General features: G+C 38.7%; 1 protein-coding gene across 2 annotated transcripts in view; it reads right to left on the minus strand.

Annotated features, from left to right (window-relative positions):
• Nucleotides 1-22408, minus strand: part of LOC139766586 (1-acyl-sn-glycerol-3-phosphate acyltransferase alpha-like) — a 126588-nt gene that overhangs the window by 13655 nt on the left and 90525 nt on the right. Inside the window, exons 1-5 of one of the 2 annotated variants that reach the window (XM_071695435.1) lie at nucleotides 18587-18831; nucleotides 17272-17405; nucleotides 8997-9178; nucleotides 5777-5945; nucleotides 1136-1260 (exon numbers count right to left, since the gene is read on the minus strand). In XM_071695435.1, coding sequence (XP_071551536.1) covers nucleotides 1136-1260; nucleotides 5777-5945; nucleotides 8997-9178; nucleotides 17272-17405; nucleotides 18587-18771 — 795 coding nt within the window. In that variant the 5' untranslated portion in view covers nucleotides 18772-18831. Of the gene's footprint in view, nucleotides 1-1135; nucleotides 1261-5776; nucleotides 5946-8996; nucleotides 9179-17271; nucleotides 17406-18586; nucleotides 18832-22408 lie in introns of those variants that run through there. The other variant, XM_071695436.1, reaches the window with a different exon arrangement.

The raw sequence follows: 22408 nt of genomic DNA on the forward strand, positions 1-22408 counted from the left end.
CAAATGTGGTGGGAAATTTTACATGCTAACTGAAGAATCACATATGAGAAACAGTTGCTACTTGTCTCAAGGAAAACCTATTCTGAACCCAAAAAGATACTTTTCTAAGTTCAAATAGGGATGAGGTGAAGTTACATCAGCTGTCCTAACCATGTCATGTCTAGACATCTAATCACGGAAAAATATTGTTTCAGAAATTCACCACTACGTAGGTCAAAATGAAATAAACATAGGAGATGAGCAGAAAACCAGATACAGATCTCTAGGTTCTGGATAGTGTCTTATATCATCTCAAAACCAATTTAGTTGAAAAATAAGCTTAATGTACAACTTAACTACAAAATAAAACAGTCATTGCTTGATAAAAATAGCCATATATCATTTTCAAAAAAATAGAATTTTAATAGATAACAGCATGAAAAGGAAAATCTATTGGAGTATCTTGAATATTGGAAGATGGGTTAGAGTGCTAGCCCCTTCAAAGCTACCTTGCTATAACCCTAGTGTGATTAAGGTATATACTGGGATTTCAGTATATTTCTAAGCTATGGTACTAATCACTAACCAAGAAATTTTTCTCAATTCTTAGAAGAATCTTTTAATATCATTGTTATTCACCAAAATCTTGGCAGGTGTTAGTTGTTGTGGATAAAGTTATAATGACTATGATTGGCCAATTAACCATGTAAGGATCATGGGATACTGACAGAGCCCTCTAATGTGAGGAACTGGAATGTGCATGTGAGCAAAACTTTTGTTTTCAATAAGACTCATCCAATTTCTGTATTCTAATAGTCCACTCAGCCAATCTATCCCCTGTGCTAATTAAAAGGTACAAGTATGAGAGAAATTCTCTCTAGCAGAAATGAATAATAACCTGTAGGAATCCTGAATACTGACGTGAAAATCCTTTCTTGAGAGACTGAATATGACCAATCCACTGCCTGCAACCTTCACCTCTGCTTGTATGTAATGTTTTTTTCACAGTATTTTATCAATCTTAAGGTTTCACAAATATCCACTATCCTCTGAAGGATAGAAAAACAGTAAATGTCTTATATACTCAGATGATCTTATGAAAACATCCAACAATTGTAAGTATTTTCAAAGCAATGCAAACTGTAAGGCACCTTACCTCTGACGACGTTGTAGTATAAACCTCCATCATTTGAGATCGTACTTCCTCCATAAGGTTTGGCATGTCTGCTTTGGTCATGCCTTTTGTAGAAATTGGTGGCAAACATGTGACAATGATGTGACCTGTGGAAATCAATAAAATAATGTATACAATAAATTGCAGGGAAAAGATAGACTCCTTTGAAAGGAAAAGCTCCTAGATGAGTTCATACTCTCTTTAGTCCACTGACAAAGATACACTAATATAACTTCACAGATCCATTTACAGGGCTCCTGCAGCTCCAAGGTTATACTACAATCAATAGTAGGGAAATGGTAAACTTCTTTGGAGTGAGAGGTTCTTCAACAAGATTTTACTCCCTTCATACACTGGCAATGATAACCTTGCCAAAGGTGACTTCTGAACTGCAGTGAAACCTCATGAAGGAACAGTCCAGAAACATCCAGTAAGTTAAATACAAGAGGTGGGTGAATATTAGTGTTTATGCATCTGGTGATGAGAAGATTGAGAACGAGAGGTGCATGGTTTGATAGGAGCTAAGTGAGTGTGTCAGCAATTTTGATGTGAGGGATCATGTATTAGTGATGGGTGAGTAGAACACAAAAATGGGTGATGTGGCAGGTTAAGGTATAATTAGGGGGGGAATGGGGTATTTGTTGTTGGCAATAGAATTGGTTAACAGCTTGTGGAGCTGTGTGCTGCAAAAGAACTGGTGATTACAAGTACCTGGTCTAAAAAGGGGAACATATATATAAGTAGACCTGGGGAAGTAGAGCAGAAAGGAAGCAGGTATTACCAGATTATATACTAAATGATGCAAAAGAGAGACTCTTGGATGTAAATGTGTGAAGAGGGGCAGATCAGAAAATGGTGAATATGTATGAAAAAAAATCTATGCATATATGTGTATGTTGATAGAGATGCTCTGTGGAAGGTATTAAGAATATATGGTGTGGGAGGCAAGTTGTTAGAAGCAGTGAAAAGTTTTTATCGAGGATGTAAGGCATGTGTACGTGTAGGAAGAGAGGAAAGTGATTGGTTCTCAGTGAATGTAGGTTTGCGGCAGGGGTGTGTGATGTCTCCATGGTTGTTTAATTTGTTTATGGATGGGGTTGTAAGGGAGGTAAATGCAAGAGTCCTGGAAAGAGGGGCAAGTATGAAGTCTGTTGGGGATGAGAGAGCTTGGGAAGTGAGTCAGTTGTTGTTCGCTGATGATACAGCGCTGGTGGCTGATTCATGTGAGAAACTGCAGAAGCTGGTGACTGAGTTTGGTGGGGTGTGTGGAGGAAGAAGGTTGAGAGTGGGTGTGAATAAGAGCAAGGTTATTAGGTACAGTAGGGGTGAGGGTCAAGTCAATTGGGAGGTGAGTTTGAATGGAGAAAAACTGGAGGAAGTGAAGTGTTTTAGATATCTGGGAGTGGATCTGTCAGCGGATGGAACCATGGAAGCGGAAGTGGATCATAGGGTGGGGGAGGGGGCGAAAATTTTGGGAGCCTTGAAAAATGTGTGGAAGTCGAGAACACTATCTCGGAAAGCAAAAATGGGTATGTTTGAGGGAATAGTGGTTCCAACAATGTTGTATGGTTGCGAGGCGTGGGCTATGGATAGAGATGTGCGCAGGAGGATGGATGTGCTGGAAATGAGATGTTTGAGGACAATGTGTGGTGTGAGGTGGTTTGATCGAGTAAGTAACGTAAGGGTAAGAGAGATGTGTGGAAATAAAAAGAGCGTGGTTGAGAGAGCAGAAGAGGGTGTTTTGAAATGGTTTGGGCACATGGAGAGAATGAGTGAGGAGAGATTGACCAAGAGGATATATGTGTCGGAGGTGGAGGGAACGAGGAGAAGAGGGAGACCAAATTGGAGGTGGAAAGATGGAGTGAAAAAGATTTTGTGTGATCGGGGCCTGAACATATATCCTAGTGGATGGGGTGAAAGAATATTTTCCATGTATTCTCTGCATGTCATAGAAGGCGACTAAAAGGGGTGAGAGGGACACTGGAAATCCTCCCCTACAGTTTTACTTTTCCTAAAGAAGAAACAGCAAAGGGGGCCAAGTGGGGATTTTTCCCCTCTGAGGCTCAGTCATCTGTCCTTGATGCTACCTAGATGATGTGGGAAATGGCAAATACTGTATGTATGAAAAATATATATGTATATAAATATATATGAGTGGATGGATCTTTCTTCATCTGTTTCTTGGCACTACCTCGCTGACAAGGGAAACAACGATCAAGTATAATGATAAATGGGGTAAATCATGGAAAGTTTTGCAGGGCCTGGATGTGGAAAGGCAGCTGTGGTTTCGATGCATTATACATGACAGCTAGAGACTGAGTGTGAACGAATGTGGCCTTTGTTGTCTTTTCCTAGTGCTACCTCGCGCACATGCGGGGGGGAGTGGGTTGTCATTTCATGTGTGGCGGGGTGGCTACAGGAATGAATAAGGGCAGACACTATGAATTATGTACATGTGTATATATGTATTTGTCTGTGTGTGTATATATATGTATACGTTGAGATGTATAGGTATGTATATGTGCATGTGTGGACATGTATGTATATACATGTGTATGTCGGTGGATTGGGCCAATCTTTTATCTGTTTCCTTGCGCTACCTAACTAACACAGGAGACAGCTACAAAGTATAATAAATATAAAATATATATAACATTAATGAGATGGCCTTGATTAGGGCTTCAGTTGCCTGTGCCATCTCAGCTAACATTAAAAAAATAATCACAAGGAAGGACTTTCACAGACTGGGAGATGTATATGAGAAAGTGGCAAGAAGTCAAGAGGAAGATGCAACAGCTGAAGACAAGGGCAATGGGTGTGATGTTGAATGAGTATCAGTAAACTTCAAGCTGGATCAAAAAACTGTTTCACAATGCAGTTAATAGTATAAGAACATCAGAAAAATTAGGGGCATTAATTGAAGGGGCAAATGGGGAAGTGGTACAGGGAAAGGTGAAGAGAAGATGGAGAGAATATTTTCAAAGGATGTTGAATGTGTCAAATAAGAGTGTGGTAGATGTTGGGTATTTTGGATTTGTAAGTATGAGAAGTGAGATAGTCATGGCAAGCAGTTAGGTGGACAGAGAGGAGGGGATGAAAGCCTTGTGTAAGATAATGTGCAGAAAAGTCCCTGAAGTAGACAGGATTGCAGCTGAATTTCTTATGAAAGGGGTGACTGTGTTGTTAACAAGTTAAAATTTTCAATATATGTTTGCATAGCTCATAGTGAGGTGCCTAAGGACAGGCAAAATGCCTGTATAGTACCACTGTATGAAGGAAAGTGGTACAAAACTGGGTATTCAAATTACAGAGGTATAAGTTTGTTGAGTGCAAGTGGTAAGTTGCATGGAAAGAAGATGACTAACAGGGTGGAGGCATGAACAGAGTATCAGACTGGGGGAGGAACAATGTGTCTCAGGAGTGGTACACAATGTTTGGTATAAAAATCTATGTGAGAAAAGATACTTGGAGAAACAAAAGGATTTGTAAGTGCATCAATAAAACTGGAGAAAGCACATGACAGGGCTGATAGAAATTCTTTATAGAAGCTGTTACATATATATGAGTTGGGAGGGAAGCCATTAGCAACAGAGGAGCTTTTATCAAAAAAGCAAGACATGTGTACAAAGAAGAGAAAAAAGGAGAGGACAGTGAGCGGTTCAAGATGAAGGTGGGTCTGTAACAAAGGTGTGTGTTGTCAACGTGGCTGTTTAATCTGTTTAAGGATGGGTTGTAATGTTGTAGGGATGCGTGATGTTCAAAGCATATATGGGACAGTGTGACTCTTGTTTGTCTGCATAGTGCTGTTTTTGATGGGTGTAAGTCCAGTGAGGTGTTGTTTAAGACTGAGCTGGGATAGCAGTTGTTTATTGCCTAATGGGTCATTTAAGTGTGTGTGTGTTTTGGTAATGTTATGTTTGCTGGTGGAGGTGGGGGAACTGGTGAGCAGAGGGAGCTGAAGTGTGAGGCAGGAGTCCCATTTCATAATCCAGCCCTAAAGGGAGGATGATTATCTGGGATGGCAGCAGTGCAACTACTCATCCCAAGACTGGAACCCAGGATACCCCACGCACAATTCATAGACATTAACACAAACCACTATATCCATGGAAGTCTCTTTATATGAGTTCCATTACTTTTCATTTTTTTTCTGGGAATGTCTCACCCTACAAAGATTATATGTCCATGTAGTGCAATTTAAGAGAGGACCTTACATCTGGGCCAAATAAACATAATTAGATATAAGCAACTTCAGCAAGAACTTAAGCTGAACTAACTTACAAACTATCTTGTATTATAAATTATATCTATATACTTTCTGTTCTAGTTATATAACTGTACAACCCCTTTTACAGAAATCCTGCAACTTCATGGCTATGCTACAATTAGGAGGAGGAATAATGAACTCTTTTGGAGTGAGAAGTTCCCTAAAGAGACTGCACTCCTTTTCATACAATAACAAAGACAAATCCTCCCAGAATGTAGGTACAGTCCAGCAGATCTGTAAGATCCAGTTAAATATAATGATACAAATGGGTTATAATCAGAATCTGAAATTAGAAATTTCACTAGTTTACCTCAAAAAATGAGATCAAAGATAACAGCATAATGCAAAATAAGTACCTGGATTAAAAATCTTGCAAGGATGGTTAAGAAAACCTCGGTAAGAAGAGTAAACAATAGGCAGGATTGGCAACTGGCCTTCAACTGCCAAATGAAAGGCACCCTTTTTAAATGGCAACATCTCATCTGCCATGCTACGTGTACCCTCTGGGAACACCCACAGTTTTACCTGTTGAGAAATGAAATAGAAAAATTAATGTTCATATCACTGATAATACATATCAGGTCATATGTACTAATCAAACCTGGTCATAAATTCTACGATAGATATGGTGTGCAAATATGTCAGTCACTATCAAAACAAGAGGTACTTACACTGTCTAATGGCCCACTTTTACTTAAAGGAAAAAATCGATACTTGTAGTCACCTACTTGTACTTAATGAGCATGGAGTTTCAAACTTATGAGATCCCATTTCTTAAACATTTTCTGCTACCAAACAACTTCTTAAATTCATGAATTCACTCTGCATTAACCATATCCTGTCATTCTATTCCATTCATCCAGCACTCTTATATAAAATAAATACTTCTTCACATCTTTGTTAACAAAATTCTTGCTTAATTCTATGTTATGACCTCTGGTTGCTCTATCTCCACATCTCTCGAAGAACTGTTCACTGTCCATGATAGTGATCTGTTTTAAAGTCTTAAAGGTTGAGTCCAGATCACAACTTATTCTTCTCTCTTCCAAGCTGACAAAACTTAAAGCCCCTAACCTTGCCCTGAAACTTAGCTATCTTAATTCTAGACCATCTTTGATGACCTCTTCCAGACCTTCTCAATTAGCTCTTTATGCTTCTTTTGATGCAGTGAGTGACCAAACTTGAAAGCATAATCTAGTTTTGACCTTATGTAATGACTCTGGCAATACATTAGGTATGATGTTGACTCCCAAGTCCTTCTCATACACAGAATCCTAAAGCTTATTTCTTCCTAAAGAACAATCATATTGAGGCCTTATTTCTCTTTGTCCTATCCTCAATACTCTATCCTCAATACTTTACATTTGCTTGGGTGGAATTTCATCAGCCATGTATCAGACCAACTTTGGAGTCTGTTCAGATGGCTTTGTAAGTGGAATCAATCCTCCTTGCTTTTCACTTTCCTCATGATCTTTACATCACCTCCAAACATATTCAAGTACTAGTCCTTACCTTCAAGCAACTTACATAGATCAAGAAGAGTAATGGTCCCAGAACAGATTCCTACAGCACTCCACTGGTCACTTCAATCCATTTGGAGAAAGCTCTTTTAACATATTTTCTTTGTTCGCTTCCACTGAGGTAATCTTCTACCCATTGAAGGAATTTCCCCCTTATTTCTACCTAGTGATCTGGCTTCTTAATCAACCTCTCACAAAGTACAGTGTCAAATAGTTCCTGGTAGTCATGACACAAACAATCCACTGACTCTTCCATCCTGTCCAAGACACAATTCACTCTCTTGTAAAAATCTTACAAGTTTATCAAACATGACCTCCATGTGGAATGGCACCTATAAACAAATATGTATATGCATACAGTATATATATATATATATATATATATGAAAACCTCAGATTCTCTTTTTCTTTTCAAGTCACTAATTTGCACACAACCTCTACCTATCTAGTCATATTACTGATGCCTGTTCCCTTTGGGAACTGCCTCAAGGGGTGGCCACAGCAAAAGTCTCCATAACTGTTAAACAGCAGTGCTGCTTTTAAGCCTTTAGCGCCTCACCCTTAGCAAGTCGCTGGCAGAGGGCACCTCCAGCACATTGTTCTGAGAGGCTCCTACTTAATGTTCCTACCAACTACTTCTAACTAATGTAAACATCTACCTAATATTCCTGCCTACTGTAACAGCCTACTACTTCTATCTAATGCTCCACCTAATGCTCCTAACTACTTCTACCTTATGTTTCTACCTAAAGCTCCTGTCTAACATTCCTACCTACTACTTCTATCTATTGCTAATACTATTTAATAAAAGGCAAGGCTACTGTAAAGCATTCACCAGAGGAAAATCTTGAGTTGTGAAGAATGAGTAGTGTGAGTTAAGTGTTGTCAAGGAGTTAAGTGCTGTCAAGTGTCATTTGTGACAAGATTGTGTGATTGTGGACAGAATACTACCAGTCCATGCACACATCCCCAAATAACTATTATACTGAATAACTTGGTGTGCCATAGTATGGTAATATATCAAACCGTCAATGGTATTGTTCCAATTTATATTCTACAGTTGCAAATGCTGAATATCAACTGAGACATTCTTGCATACTTTTCCAACGGGCATAATGAACAATTCTGACACGTCAATGCAAACAATTAGTGTAGAGAAATCATATATTGTAAAGTAGAGCCATACTGGACCAACAGGGATCCTCTTCAAAGTCATCTTAATGAAAAGAGAGAAATATCAGAAATTTGACAGAAATCTAACAAAAGTTACAAGATTCTGAGAATTAAAATCTAAGGTAGCAAAGTGCATCTTGACAAACATTTTGGTGTACAATACAGTTCAGTCTATAATCCTAATCACTGGATAAATCTAATCAATTTGCAAGCACTGAACATTTTTCCCAGGGCTTCATCCAAAATTCCTTCACCATTGTTTACTGGTGTCAGGTCACAGCAGGGACAAACTAAAATAATCAAATATCATACTTCAGTTCTTACTATCTTGGGATGCCATTTAATATTATTCTATACTAATAAGAATTCTATCCCCATATTGCTGGAAGGGAACTGCCTCTCACTTGCCAAATATAAATAAAATGACTAATATCTTGCAACAGAGGTTACCTCAATTCAGCATACATCCTACGGTAAGGGATATGATACAATAACATCATACTTGGACAAAATCTAACAGCAGTTACTATACACATGCAGCAACTGATATCCTTAAACTAAAACTATTTCTCACATGGCAGACATCACATGCAAAATTCAAAGCATTATAAACAAACCTGTTTTAAATAAATTTCCTCACCATCTATTCTAATCATAAGGAACTTTAAATTTCTATCTTAAATATGAATTTAGTCCAAGCCAAGAATCTGTTGAAATTAGAAAATGAGAGGGTAGTTCTTGATTTGACTGTTCAACTAACAGTACTTACTTTTCTGTATGAAAGGCATAATTACAATACAAATCCCTTGTCTGAGAACATTCATTAATGTTTTGATTTAAAGAACTAACACTTAGATGGACTAATCAAAAGGTCTCCACTTACACTTTTTTCTTTTACATAATCTAATGCAGCATTCATTGAAGCTTTGGCTTTGTCTGGGTTCCTGCGGTCAATAAATCTGGTGCCACACAACCAAGCTGTTATCCCAAATGGCATGGCATAAAATAATTCCTTCTTTGCAATGGCTGTTATCTTGTGAAACATGGGCCACATGTACACCATTCCTATTCAAATAAAAGGAATTACAAGAAACATTACAAGTGATGAAGTGAATCAATTTGATGAAGAAAAAGACAAAAGCAGATAAGACTTCTGTTTAAGACTTCTATCTATATGAATAAAAGTCAAGTTTTCTAATAAAATTTTATTATACCATCTCTTGCATACTCTTGTCAGCTGACAACAAACACCTTTTCTTATCATTTTTCAAGTAACCTTTTATCTCTGCAAAACATTCACAGCTTTCACAAACAAGCATTTTTCTGCTGATCTGACACTAAACTGTGCAGAGACAGACACTAAGATTAACATTACAGCTCCATAAAGCACTGGCTGTACTTACTTGCTGAGGCCTCACAGCTAGCTACTTAATTGAACTTACATGTTTCACTTTGTGAGAAGCAACAAAACTTAAGTTTCTCCACAAAGTCATTTACTCAATATCCACACTCTCCTCTTGAATGTTGTACCTCAATATCATCATCCTTTTAATGTCTAATACTTTTATCCTAAATTTATTAGTCTTCAGAGTTTCCATGTACAGAAGTGCTCTATAAAATGGTATTTACTATCACAGAAATTTTGGGTCCTCCATGAACCTGCTACCCCCTCATAAGCCCTTCCCATACTCTCATCCTGTAATAATATCCTGTCCTTCATCTCTGCTTAAAAGCCTTGGTTACATCACATACGTGTCACATTACAATAAAAGAAGTCTACTAGAACTGAGACCAATAAGGGAAGTACTAATAAAATACTGTAGGTCATTAGTTTGTTATTAGTTCAAGAGTTTTACATGAATGTAAAATTTTTTTTTAGCCAGTAAAAAGCACATTTATTATCAAAACCTCTTACCTGCCATCACCATATGTAGTTTGGCTCACAACCATTGGGTTTAAACATTGTGGTTACAGAGAACACATAACTCAAAATACCAGAGGTAGTTGAGGGTCAAATGAGTAAACGATGTTCACCTGAGAAAGGTAGTTGAAGGAAAGGACTTATACCAGAAAGAGGCACTTGAGAGACAGAAGGACATATACCTGAGGAAGGTAGTTGAGGGTAAGAAAGACACATACCTAAAGGAGGCAGCTGAGGAACAGAAAGACATATATCTGTGGTAGGTAGTTGAGGGTAAGAATGACATACCTCAAGGATGCAGGTGAGAGTCAGAAGGACATATACCTGAAGGAGGTAGGTGAGGGTAAGAAAGATATATATCCCAAGTAGGTAATTGAGGGACATATACCTGAAGGAGGCAGGTGAGGATCAGAGGGACATATAACTGAAGGTCAGAAGGATATATCCCTGAGGGAGGTAGGTTAGGGTCAGGAGGACATATACCTGAGGTAGCAGAGGGTTACAAGAACCAATACCTGAAGGAAGCAGTTGATGGTCAGAAGGGCATATAGTTAAGAACACAAACAACAATGCCATAGTCATTAAATGGACACATAATCACAGCTATACGGTGTAAAGTGGGTGGTGTGAAAAATATGATTAATAAAAATGCTATAATCACCAGCTAAGCTGTGATCCCTGCACAACTAGCCACGACATCAATTCAGCTACCCCCCCCCCCCCCTCTATGCCCCTCAGTCTTGAGCTGAGATAAGGTGGGCAAGTAAAAGGTCTTATTTTTGAAACATGCTTTTCATTGGCTAAAAGCTGTCTTTTTTTTAAGCCGACCTCTCATTTACCCTTACCTGAAATAGTCTTCCCTAAGAGGTATATAGAATAGGAGGAAATACAAAGCAAAAAAAATTTCTCAAAGTTCTAAGAGCAAAACCAGCATCTTAAAGTTAATTTTTCTCTAAAGAGGACCTTCAAGGAGTCTCTGCTTTAAATCTAGTCCTAGCATGGTTCAATCTTCCAAAGCTACAAATCTTAGCAAAGACATAAGGCATCCAAGCAAATACCTATCACCAAAAGTCCTACTGAGCCTCTAAGGACTCCAAAGTCTGGTCCTCTCATATGTAAAAACTCATTGATTGATTAAGCTTGCTAGTTTTACTATTTCACTGTGAAAACCTTGTCCTATTATACAGAACATGAGACCTTGCATAAACAACAAGTTTTTCAGTTTTAAAATATGGTGGTTTCCACCTAACAGGAGATGGACTAAAGCAAATATCCTGGCAATGTAAATGACCCCCCACCCCACCAAGCAAATGCGACTCACTGATACCATACCCTGGTTTGCAAAATATTCAGCATCTTCAAAGACCAAAAATGGGTATGCAGATATGATAATATGAAAAAGGGTTAACCAGTTTGAGGAAGCAATACAGTATCAGTTTACAGTTGGTGATCATGAAACAACCAAGCAAAAAACAGTAAAAGAACTGCTATTTAACTTTCAGAAGACTACTGCAGCACCACAATTAATCCAAATGATGTCCATGCAATCTTGTACTATCTCATTAATGATTCCCAATTGTACTCCAACAGGTTACCTAATTGAAGAGAAAACTGGTGGAAATAAGTCCTTAAAATCCATACAAAGCTCAAGACTTCAGAAACAGACTGGAAATTTCCATTACTGACCAATATCAATGAAAGTCATAAACATAACGAAAACCCAGGAGTGAAGACAGTTTTACAATGCTTTCCAGAAAACTATTAATCTGCTTAAGCCCGGGGAGCAATGTGAACCTGAAATAAAATAACAGGAAGCTGAACTTATCCATAACTCTATTTACAATGCCACCCAAGAAAAAAAACTTATCAGGCTGGGAGAAGATTCCTTCATCATCCAAATCTGTGTACCATCTCTTAAAGCCAACAAAAAACATAAAATCAACGATACGATCCTTAATCATTAAGTTGGACAATACCAAGAGATTTTCATGGGCCTCCATAAATTTCTCCTGAAACTTCATAGGGCACAATACAACATGTACTTAAAAAATTCCAAGGTCAGAGGTAAGGTTAAGATATCTGACCAGATGATCCTTGTTCTATCTTCTGTTGATACATATGGAATCTCAGCTGAGCTGACTCTTTTGTGCGGGACACTGTAAAGAATATGGGCTAGCAACACTTCTTGCACACTATCAAACTCACACAAAACATATGATAGTTAAGCAAATCATTTCCTTGATCGGTCTTTGGATGAAAAAACAAATCACTGAGATTTTTTACCTTAAAGAAGACTTTGACAGCCACTCAAAACTCATTCAGCTCCCCTTAAATGACTACAACTGTCTTTAATCTACAATGTACATCCACTTTTGAAGAGAAGTGTATCAAATGAATTCCAACCATAAAGGGCACCCATCAAAGTTTTCAAACCCAACTTCTCCCCTTAAGAGTTAGTAACTACTCCCATGGCTGCCAGTGTTTCCTTCTATACCTTTCATCACCCAGTAATTTTCACTGAACCAATGGGTTGTAAAATGATCAACCCTCACACACCATTGGGAGCAAGTTGTAGATTATCACCCTCTGCCTCACTACCTACTATGGATTTTTTGATCTTAATGAAAAGAGTGTACACCCACACATAAGGGTGATCTACACATTATCTGTGGCAAATCTATGTTTCTGTTTTTAATATTAGGCTCTCCATCGATTCCCCAAGAAGTCTTGTTAATGAGACAAAGCCTATCAAGCTTTTTGACTAAGGGCTGGAGCAGCTCTAACATCCACAATTTTATCAAGGTGTTAAACAAGAGATGGATTGGAAAACTCACAGTCTGTCAGGAATCAAAGATACAGTAATCCACTATGTACTGCACAAAGGTCGAGCAATGCTATGACCAGCCATAGGGATGAACCTCGTACTTCACAAATTGAGCTCACATTCACTGCTCTCGGCAGTAGCCCTTACTCATAGCTTTCATTTGCCATTTTGTCTGTGATGAGAAACAAAAGTTGTGTTAGCATATGGATGGATAGTAGACCCATAAAACACACTTTCTCTCCTTTCTCTACCATCTTGATCTTCCTTTTACAACCACTGATTATGATAGGAGAATATCAAGTCTTTAACAATGCCTTCTCGACTTACACTGTGATTAATTCTAGCATCTATAATGGAAGCTTTATCATAATGCTCTTTCAACATCTTGAAATGTCTAATGCTATGTACATACATCTGTACAGAATAAGGCATGTGTTAAAAGTGCTATGACTAAGTAAAAACCCATGCTGAAAATCTTAAAAATGATAAAGATATTTCTAGACAACCCATATGGGAACTCATACACTGATGTGCACTGGTAATGTGTTGATACCTGTACTGTATCCACAATATATTCCCTCTTTCTTCTCTCCACCAACCCCATCCTTTTAAAAAAAACTTAATTTTATAAGAATAAATCATGTTCAGGCTTTGAAATAAGTGCATCCAGTTACAAGAGAAAATGAACTATATCAACTACAATTGCTCTTTAATTCTGATCACCCCTCAATATCATAAGAAACCATACTACATACTTGCACTGCATATCAGCATAAGTCAAGAGTTTTGTAAATAGCCAATACCAAAAGTTAAATGCGAAAAAAGTAATGCCTGTCTATGGCAAGCATTATAAGTCAAAAACTGAAGAACCCTTTAATGGAGGTCATGTGCAAAAAAAGCCACATCTACATGAAATCCATATCACAATGAAGCACATCATACTGTAAGTAGTAAATGTAATTCACACTATATTTAACATATCACTGCTAGAAGCTGTGTGTGACAAAAGTAATGCCTGTAAATGTGGTATGAGGACTACCAGAAGCTTAAACTTTTAATCACCCATAAATATACCCAATACTACAACACTACAAACACCATTTCAACATTTCCCAAGACCATTCATACCTATAATACAACTACTATAAAGAAGACCCAAAGTACTTACTAATCAGTTGCCCTGCACTCTGCACACAGACACGCATACATCAAAACATTTTATGACCTGTGGCCCTGACAGATGGATGTAGCCAGCTTTCAGAGTGCTGCAGGAGCCTTATGAGAATAGTAGAGAATCCTGGGGTAGGAAGTGAGCAAATCTTATAGGTTATCGATATTCATGAGGATTATCAAGAATCTACATCTTCATATAAAAAGCTTTTGACAGGGCTCTCCTTTTTCATTTTGTTCTCCCATATCTAGCTTTCTCTCTGGCTGGACTTCTCCTTAACAGATGGCAGATCTCTGACATCTGCAAGGTTCTGCCCTCTCCTAAAGAGCCTCCTGCTTTACTATCCCATCACTGTTTACAATATTTTTCTGTTTATGCTCAAGAAGCTTTCTTAAACACCTGAATGCAAAAATCAAAAATGTTTCTCCTCCAGTAGTACTGCATGCAAATTGAATAGGGGTAAATAAAAAAAATTTCCTACATTAGTAATGTTACAACTTGAGGATGAACCATTGATGGTAATTTTCGATTACTGTTGTCTAAATAAAGACGTAATATCTGAAAAAAACATCCATATAGAACACTGATGAATATATGTAATACACAGATACCTGAGGCAGGCATTCATGAACTCTACCTGCACAAGATTACACTACAAGTGAAAAGTCACCATCACTGAGGCTATATCATCATCACTGGACCAAAAAAGTGGTCTCATCAAGGAACGATTCAATCTAAGGAGTCCATAATGTACCTGCTATTGATTGCAACACAGTCTTGAAGTTCTAAGGGCCCCTTAAAATGCTTTCTGGAGTATTATACTTAAAAATCTCATTAGTACTCATGACACAGCAACTAATTAAACCAATACAGAACATATACATCTTTACATAAATTACTGCTTGCAAATATGCAGTGTTTACTAAAAACAGCAGCAGATAGCACAAGCCGAGGCCTGGACAGTTTCATGAGACAATGAGGGGAGGGAAGAGTGAGACAAAAATCATAAACATATTTACAAAAGAAACAGTACTAGTTGTAACAAATAAAATATTTTGTCATTCTAATATAATAAAAAATTCACGAGCCGCCTCATGGCATTCTCAAACTAATTCTGAAATAAGCTTAACTCTAAGTGAAGTGTAACTTAAAATTTCACGATATTACAATTTTGCAGGGTTAAGGTATGTGAAGGATGGTGAGGAAGGGTCAGCATGATTATCATGGCTAATTGTACAAAGTTGGTGATAAAGCATAGAAACAAGCACATTTTTCAAACTGCTATCAAAACACTAGTATGCTTTAAGTTGTGTGTTCTTTTGAACAACCTAAGGCAAACCTAATGGCTACATGGATAACTACATGAGGTCAAGGCTAGTGAGACTGGCTTAAAAAAAACTGTTTAAAAAAGTAGCTCAAAAAGGAGGAGGAAGAGAAAAAGGAGTTTCTGGAGTCTGCTGCCAGACCCACATCAACCATAAACAGCAACTAAATTACCTCCCATTTCCTCTCCCAGCACACACACACACACACACACACACACACACACATCTCCAAGACCCTGGCATTTACCTCCCTCACCATCCTGCCCACATACATAAAAAACAGCCAATGTAAAACCATACATCCTTGACACATCCTCATCTCCTCAGAGAGCCACTTACACTCTCCAACTGCACACACATCTTATTTTCCAATCAAAAACTTCTCTGCATTTAGTAGCTTTTCATTCATCCCATACACATGAAGCACCTATCATAAGGCATCTCTATCAACCCTAAACCTGTAAATGCCACACACAAATCACTCTGTTTATGTTTTCTTACACACACAACCTTCAAAGCAACACCTGGTCCATAAACCCTCATCCACATCTGAAATCACACTTCTAATAAGTGGAATATGCATGTAATTGCAGAGCACAATGTGAAGAAACGGTTTGGATATATAATATGCAGATGATGAGTAAGAAGAGACTGACAGGTAGGGTATATGCATCAAGAGTGGAGGGAACAAGAAGGGGGGAAAACTATCTATGAGACAGAAGGATGGAGCGAAAGATGAGCTGACTTACTGAGGCCTGAACATGCAGGGGAGTATGGAGTGTGAATGGGACAGTGTGAACCGGAGACACTGTCAATAAACTGATCTGGGCTTATGAAGAGGTCAGAGGAAACAACAGAAAGGTCTGTGGGGCTTGGATGTGGATAGGGGAGCTCTGTTTCAGTATATCAAACATAACATCTTGAAAGGGAAAGTGATCAAATGCATCCTCTTTTCTGGTGCTAAACTGCTACCACAGGAAACAGCAAATAAATATGGAAAAGAAAAAGATAATATCCATATATCTGTGTATGTGTTTACTATTTGTGTGTTACGGTGAGAGAATTTTACACTTGTATTGCTCCATCTCTTAACCTTATGTAGAGGTATCACGTCTTTACTTTTATGTATGAATGTATGTATGTATGTATGTATGTTTGTATGTATGTATGTATGCACACACACACACACACACACACACAACAGCCTAAGCCAGGTATCCATTAATCAACCATCCTTAAGAAGGTGATCATCTGGGGTGGGTATAGGCTGACTGCCACACCCAGGATTCAAAACTAAGCATGTGTGTATGTGTGTGTGTGTGTGTGTGTGTGTGAGATATCAATGGCCATGAAACAAGGAATAAGACATATTAGAATAACATATCTGTGATTATCATCATCATACCATATGGACTCTTCTGCACTGATGTTTCACTGAATTTGTAAGGTCTCCAACCATACTTTCATGCCTACAGGTTGTAAATGTAACAGTAATGTTTTCAAGAACACCTACAAAGTCCTTAATACTGTAGAAGCAGGTGATTACTGTAACTTTAATAAAATGATATCGAATTTTTATGATAGGTGAGCCTATGCAAAATACTCTTTAAACCCCTTGATTACACCGTATCCTCACTCAGAAATAATATCAATGCCTATAGCTTTAACTTGAATATCACAGAATTGGTCATATTTTACATACTGGTCCCTTTACGTGACACAAAAAAAGGAATCCTAATATCCTTAATTAAAATAATAACCACAATGACACCATGGTGGGATATATCTATTACACTCACAGGAAATGGAAAGTCAGAGGCACCAAGAGAAACTGACAAAAGCTTATTTAATCTGCCTTTCCATTTCCTGTGGGCTTAACAAAATAAATCTTATTCTTAACAACTTTAGACGCCAGACCTAGGAAATCGACGGAACTCTGATGGTTGGCCACCACAATGGCAGGACGATCTATCACAATGTGTTCTTGACCATGCACCTCCCAATGAAGGCCAAGCAAAGGGTTCAGCACACGGAGGGGATATGTTGCTATCCTGTTAAAAGAGAACAAACAAATCTAATGTTGGTATATTTCTACTGTCATTTCATCTGTTAGGTGAGGCGAAGTGAAGTTTTACAGGTTCTGTTGATATTCTACATGAGTAATGCATACTTTTGTTACAATCAACCCCCTAAATTTTCCCTGATACACGATGACTTTATTGCCTTATTTACCATCATTCCATAAAATACAATACTCCAAATCATGCTCAGCAACATTCAATGTATTCTTTAAACACTACACTAGCATTTGAGAACAAAACCACTCTTTATTTAAAGCTAACAGTTTTGTGAAGCCAATCTAAACAAATTCCTATGAACCTAGAAACATGTAACGATACTAGATTAAAAAGCTAGTGATGAGAAAATATATACTAGATTAAAAAGTTAGTGATGAGGAAATACTAAGTTCAATGTATTATTCAGCTTAATTACAAGACAAAATTCCACTTTTTCATATCTATAACCAGAGAACCCCTTACAAATCAAAGACATGCTAAATATCAGACATGCCTGAAGTTTTATATCAATGCAAATTTAAATCAAACGATTTTGATTCCCCTGAACAAGATTATTCTACGTTATCTCAAGTCAATTTAGCCCAGGCTGGATTATATTAGGTGGTTGTGTGCATAATCATACAAGGATTAGGTGTAGTTACATGATTAGGTATGGTTATATTAAGGTTAGCTAAAGTTCAGCTATCATGCTACTTTTTATAGGTTAACTTGTAGCTCTAAGTGATATTGGACATGAGTTATGGGGATAACTTATGTACCAGAACCTACATTTAGCATAAAAGTTTTGCTAGTTATATAATTCTAAACGTTCCTACTGTCCTCTTGACACAAACTCCTTTCAACATAGCTGACTATTCTGGAGCAGCATACTGTAATAACGATGTAACTTTTACACCTTTGAAAAATATGGCATCCTACGTACGCTACCAATTGAAACATCTTTCTAGACACAACTGTCCATTATATACGACCTTTCAATACTGCATCTATCACTACCGCTTCATGTCACTAAGTAACAACACAATCACAGATATACTATCAGTGGATACGACGTGGACGAAAGTGATCACATTTTGCAACAGAGCAAAAGATCTACCACAGAGTCTATCACATCCATACATACACGGAATAAAACAGAAGGCTTTCAAACTCACAAGGTATTCCTGACATCGCCCGGCCTCCAGATAATGAAAGGGATGCAGAGAACAGAGCACAGCATCACCATAGAATAATAAAGAAAAAATTTCAAGTACAACCTAAATCGGTGACTGAATTCGTACACAAACGGCATGATCATCACTACGGCGATCAGCACGTTCGTGTAGTCACAGGCCAACATCTTGTGCGATGTATATCAACAGATAAATATGCTTTGCTACAGATTTGTGCGTAAACTCGACTTCTGTCAATGCAAGTTATAAGTATTGAAGAGAAACATTTCAATCAACAGCTGTAAGGTGGAAGAGAATCGCAAGGTGCGACTAAGCCTATGAATTGCGGTGTTGGTACTTCAGTACGATGGATTCGAGTCTATCATAAGGTCTTGGACTCTACACGCCGGACCTTCAAAATACCCAGATAATCAGACCCATTTGATGGAGTTGTGATTTGAACTACAGTGTATCATATTGTCTCACACTACCAGACGACCTGTACTGTGGCACGGTCTCTTGATCAGTCATGCCACCTGTCAACTGTGTCTAGGTAATGTGTAACTCTCTTTCACCATCCATTTGTTGATTAAGATGTGTCTAAAAGTGTTTAACTACAGTATCACTCATGTCAAAATATATGTTTTACATTCTTGTATCATATGAATGATGATGTGCTTTGTAACATTTACTGGTAAGGATAAACATAGATTCAGTACATATTTCTTGTATCCTAAAGCATACTCTGTGTTAACCCGATGCTCACAAAACTTCACATGAAAGTGAAATATGATTTACTGTTGTTTTAAGACATCAATTAGTAGGCCTCATTTTCGTCTTCACTCAAATATTTACCATTCAGTTTAATTAGTCGTTTGAGATTATTTCAACAGTATAAGACTGCAGTCAGGTATGTCCCTTACTTTACTTGAAATATCTTATGAAATGTATTTACCGGGAGCGCGCAGATATTGTTTATAGTAACCCTTCAAGTTATGAAAGATTGTCGTTCTCTATAAATCCTTTGTGAAAGAATTTAAGAGAATAGAGAGAACAGACCTTTGTGTACTCACTATAGAGAATATAATGCATCTCAAAATGCAGCGCGTCAAAAGAAGGGGTTTGTGGTGAAAAAAAAAGAATCTAACCACTTTGTCTTAGTTTGACTGGGAAGAAGCAGTGGCGGCGTCACAAGGGGAGAAGGGGGAAAAAGGGCGGGGGAGGGGCTGAATCACCCTCCAATTTGAAAAGCTTGGGGGATCAGCCCCCCATTTTGTTTAGACTTACTTGTACACAACTGCAGTATGCTGCATCGTCGCCCACAGATCACTGGCTTGTGCTCCAGTGAGCCCCATCACTTTGTAGAGACTGCCGCCATCTCTGACCATGTTTACAAAGTAACTCACAAAGTGATGTGTGTGTGTGTGTGTGTGTGTGAGCGCATGAAATCCATCTTTTTTTACTTACTGAGATATACTGAAAAAGAAAAGCGATACGTATGAAACAAATGTCTGACAAAACCTCATATCAAGGTTAATCGCCTCACAACTTATATATATATATATATATATATATATATATATATATATATATATATATATATATATATATATATATATATATATATCATAGACTAGTAACAGAATGTAGACCACACCCTACAGACTGCACACTCACATAGTACTTGTTGATATTTACTGGCTAATGCCATGTCATTTCTTTATTCAAATATGAATTTTCCATGGCTCTTTATCCACTGTTTTGATTCTGTATTCGAATGGGGAGTCTCTTGTGTTTAAAGGAGGTGATCTTAGTGATTAAGCATCATTCCTCTCCGTCACATTCTCTTGACAAGGCTACGAGGTGGGTGGAGTCCATCTCAGAACGAATACAATAAGATTATCTACAATCTTTTTTTTTTCTATCATCGTCTTGACTCGTATGATTTTTGGGTCAGTTTTAAAGTCTTTGTGGATGTGATGATGTCGGGTGATGTGTTCACTTGTCTTAGAAAGGTTATAGAGGCCTGAGCTATGTAGTGGCACAGCCTCCAATACGGACATGGCTGGTTACACACAGCCTGTGTTGCACAGAGAAGGTTATTCAGGTCTCTACCAATCACTGTTGCGCAGACAAGGCTGATCACAGTGATTTACAGACATGGTTCTTCAGGTCTCTGTCATTCAGTGTTGTTCAGATATGGCTGGTATTCTGCGAGTCTGTTGATACCAGAGCCAACAGAGATGTGAATATATATATATATATATATATATATGTATATATATATATATACATATATATATATATATATATATATATATATATATATATATATATATATATATATGTATATATATATTTTTACCCTTGGGATGGGGGAGGGAGAGAGAATACTGCCCACGTATTCCCTGCGTGTCATAAAAGGCGACTAAAAAGGGTGGGAGCGAGAGGGTGGAAACCCTGCCCTCCTATTTTACTTTTCCAAGAAAAGGAACAGAGAACGGGGCCAAGTAAGGATTATTTCCTTTAAGGCTCAGCCATCTGTTCTTGACTCTACCTCGCAAACGCGGAAAATGGTGAATCGCATGTGTACCATATGGCTTCCTAGCTACGTCTCTTCGTTGTATATCAACTGACTGTTATATTTCTCTCTTGTGTCTCTCCTGATGATGTGATTATTACACGAAAGTGCACTTGGGAACTTACCGTGTTTCATTTCCCCGTGGACTTATAGGAATACACACACACACACACACACACACACACACACATACACACTCACACACACGCACATACACACACACACACACACACACACACACACACACACACACACGCACACATAAAATATAATATACATGGACACCTCCAGAGTTAACTCGAGCCGAGTTTCAAGCTGTCTGTTGGCTAGGCTCGTCACAGCTGTGGTGCTTTACCCCAACACAAGTTGGTGGCCATATAGCAACAAGCCAGACAGAGGATGAACGGCTAGGTGACCCGCGCTCCGTCTCCCCAACCCGGGGAGTCGAACCAGTGGTCGTAGATGTCAGGAAAGCTAACCACTACACACCACTGTTACAAAGCTAATCACTACCCCCCACTTTTACAAAGCTAAGCGCTACAGCTAATTACCACTGACTGGTACAACAGGTCTTGGCTGCAAAGCCTTGTCTCGCTGGTCTTGTCTGACGGGGTCTTGACCGCACAGACCATATGACACTGAACCTGCCTGACGGGTTTTGACCGCCAAACCATATGACACTGGACCTGCCTGACGGGGTCTTGACCGCCAGACCATATGACACTGGACCTGCCTGACGGGGTCTTGACCGCCAGACCATATGACACTGGACCTGCCTGACGGGGTCTTGACCGCCAGACCATATGACACTGGACCTGCCTGACGGGGTCTTGACCGCCAGACCATATGACACTGGACCTGCCTGACGGGGTCTTGACCGCCAGACCATATGACACTGGACCTGCCTGACGGGTCTTGACCGCACAGACCATATGACTGACACTGGACCTGCCTGACGGGGTCTTGACCGCCAGACCATATGACACTGAACCTGCCTGACGGGGTCTTGACCGCCAGACCATACTGACACTGGACCTGCCTGACGGGTCTTGACCGCACAGACTTGTCCCAGACATCTCGCTCTCATTTTCTCCAGGTACGAGAACGGAGACGTGGTGGCACGAGACACTGTCCACTCGAAGGTGATGCGAGACACCGTCTATACGTGAGAGTAGCGGGGTACGTGTACGTTAGAGTAGTGGGGTGCCTGTACGTAAGAGTAGAGGGGTACGTGTACGTGAAAG

This window comes from Panulirus ornatus, chromosome 58 (genome assembly GCF_036320965.1).
Source record: "Panulirus ornatus isolate Po-2019 chromosome 58, ASM3632096v1, whole genome shotgun sequence".
NCBI classification, from domain to species: domain Eukaryota; kingdom Metazoa; phylum Arthropoda; class Malacostraca; order Decapoda; family Palinuridae; genus Panulirus; species Panulirus ornatus.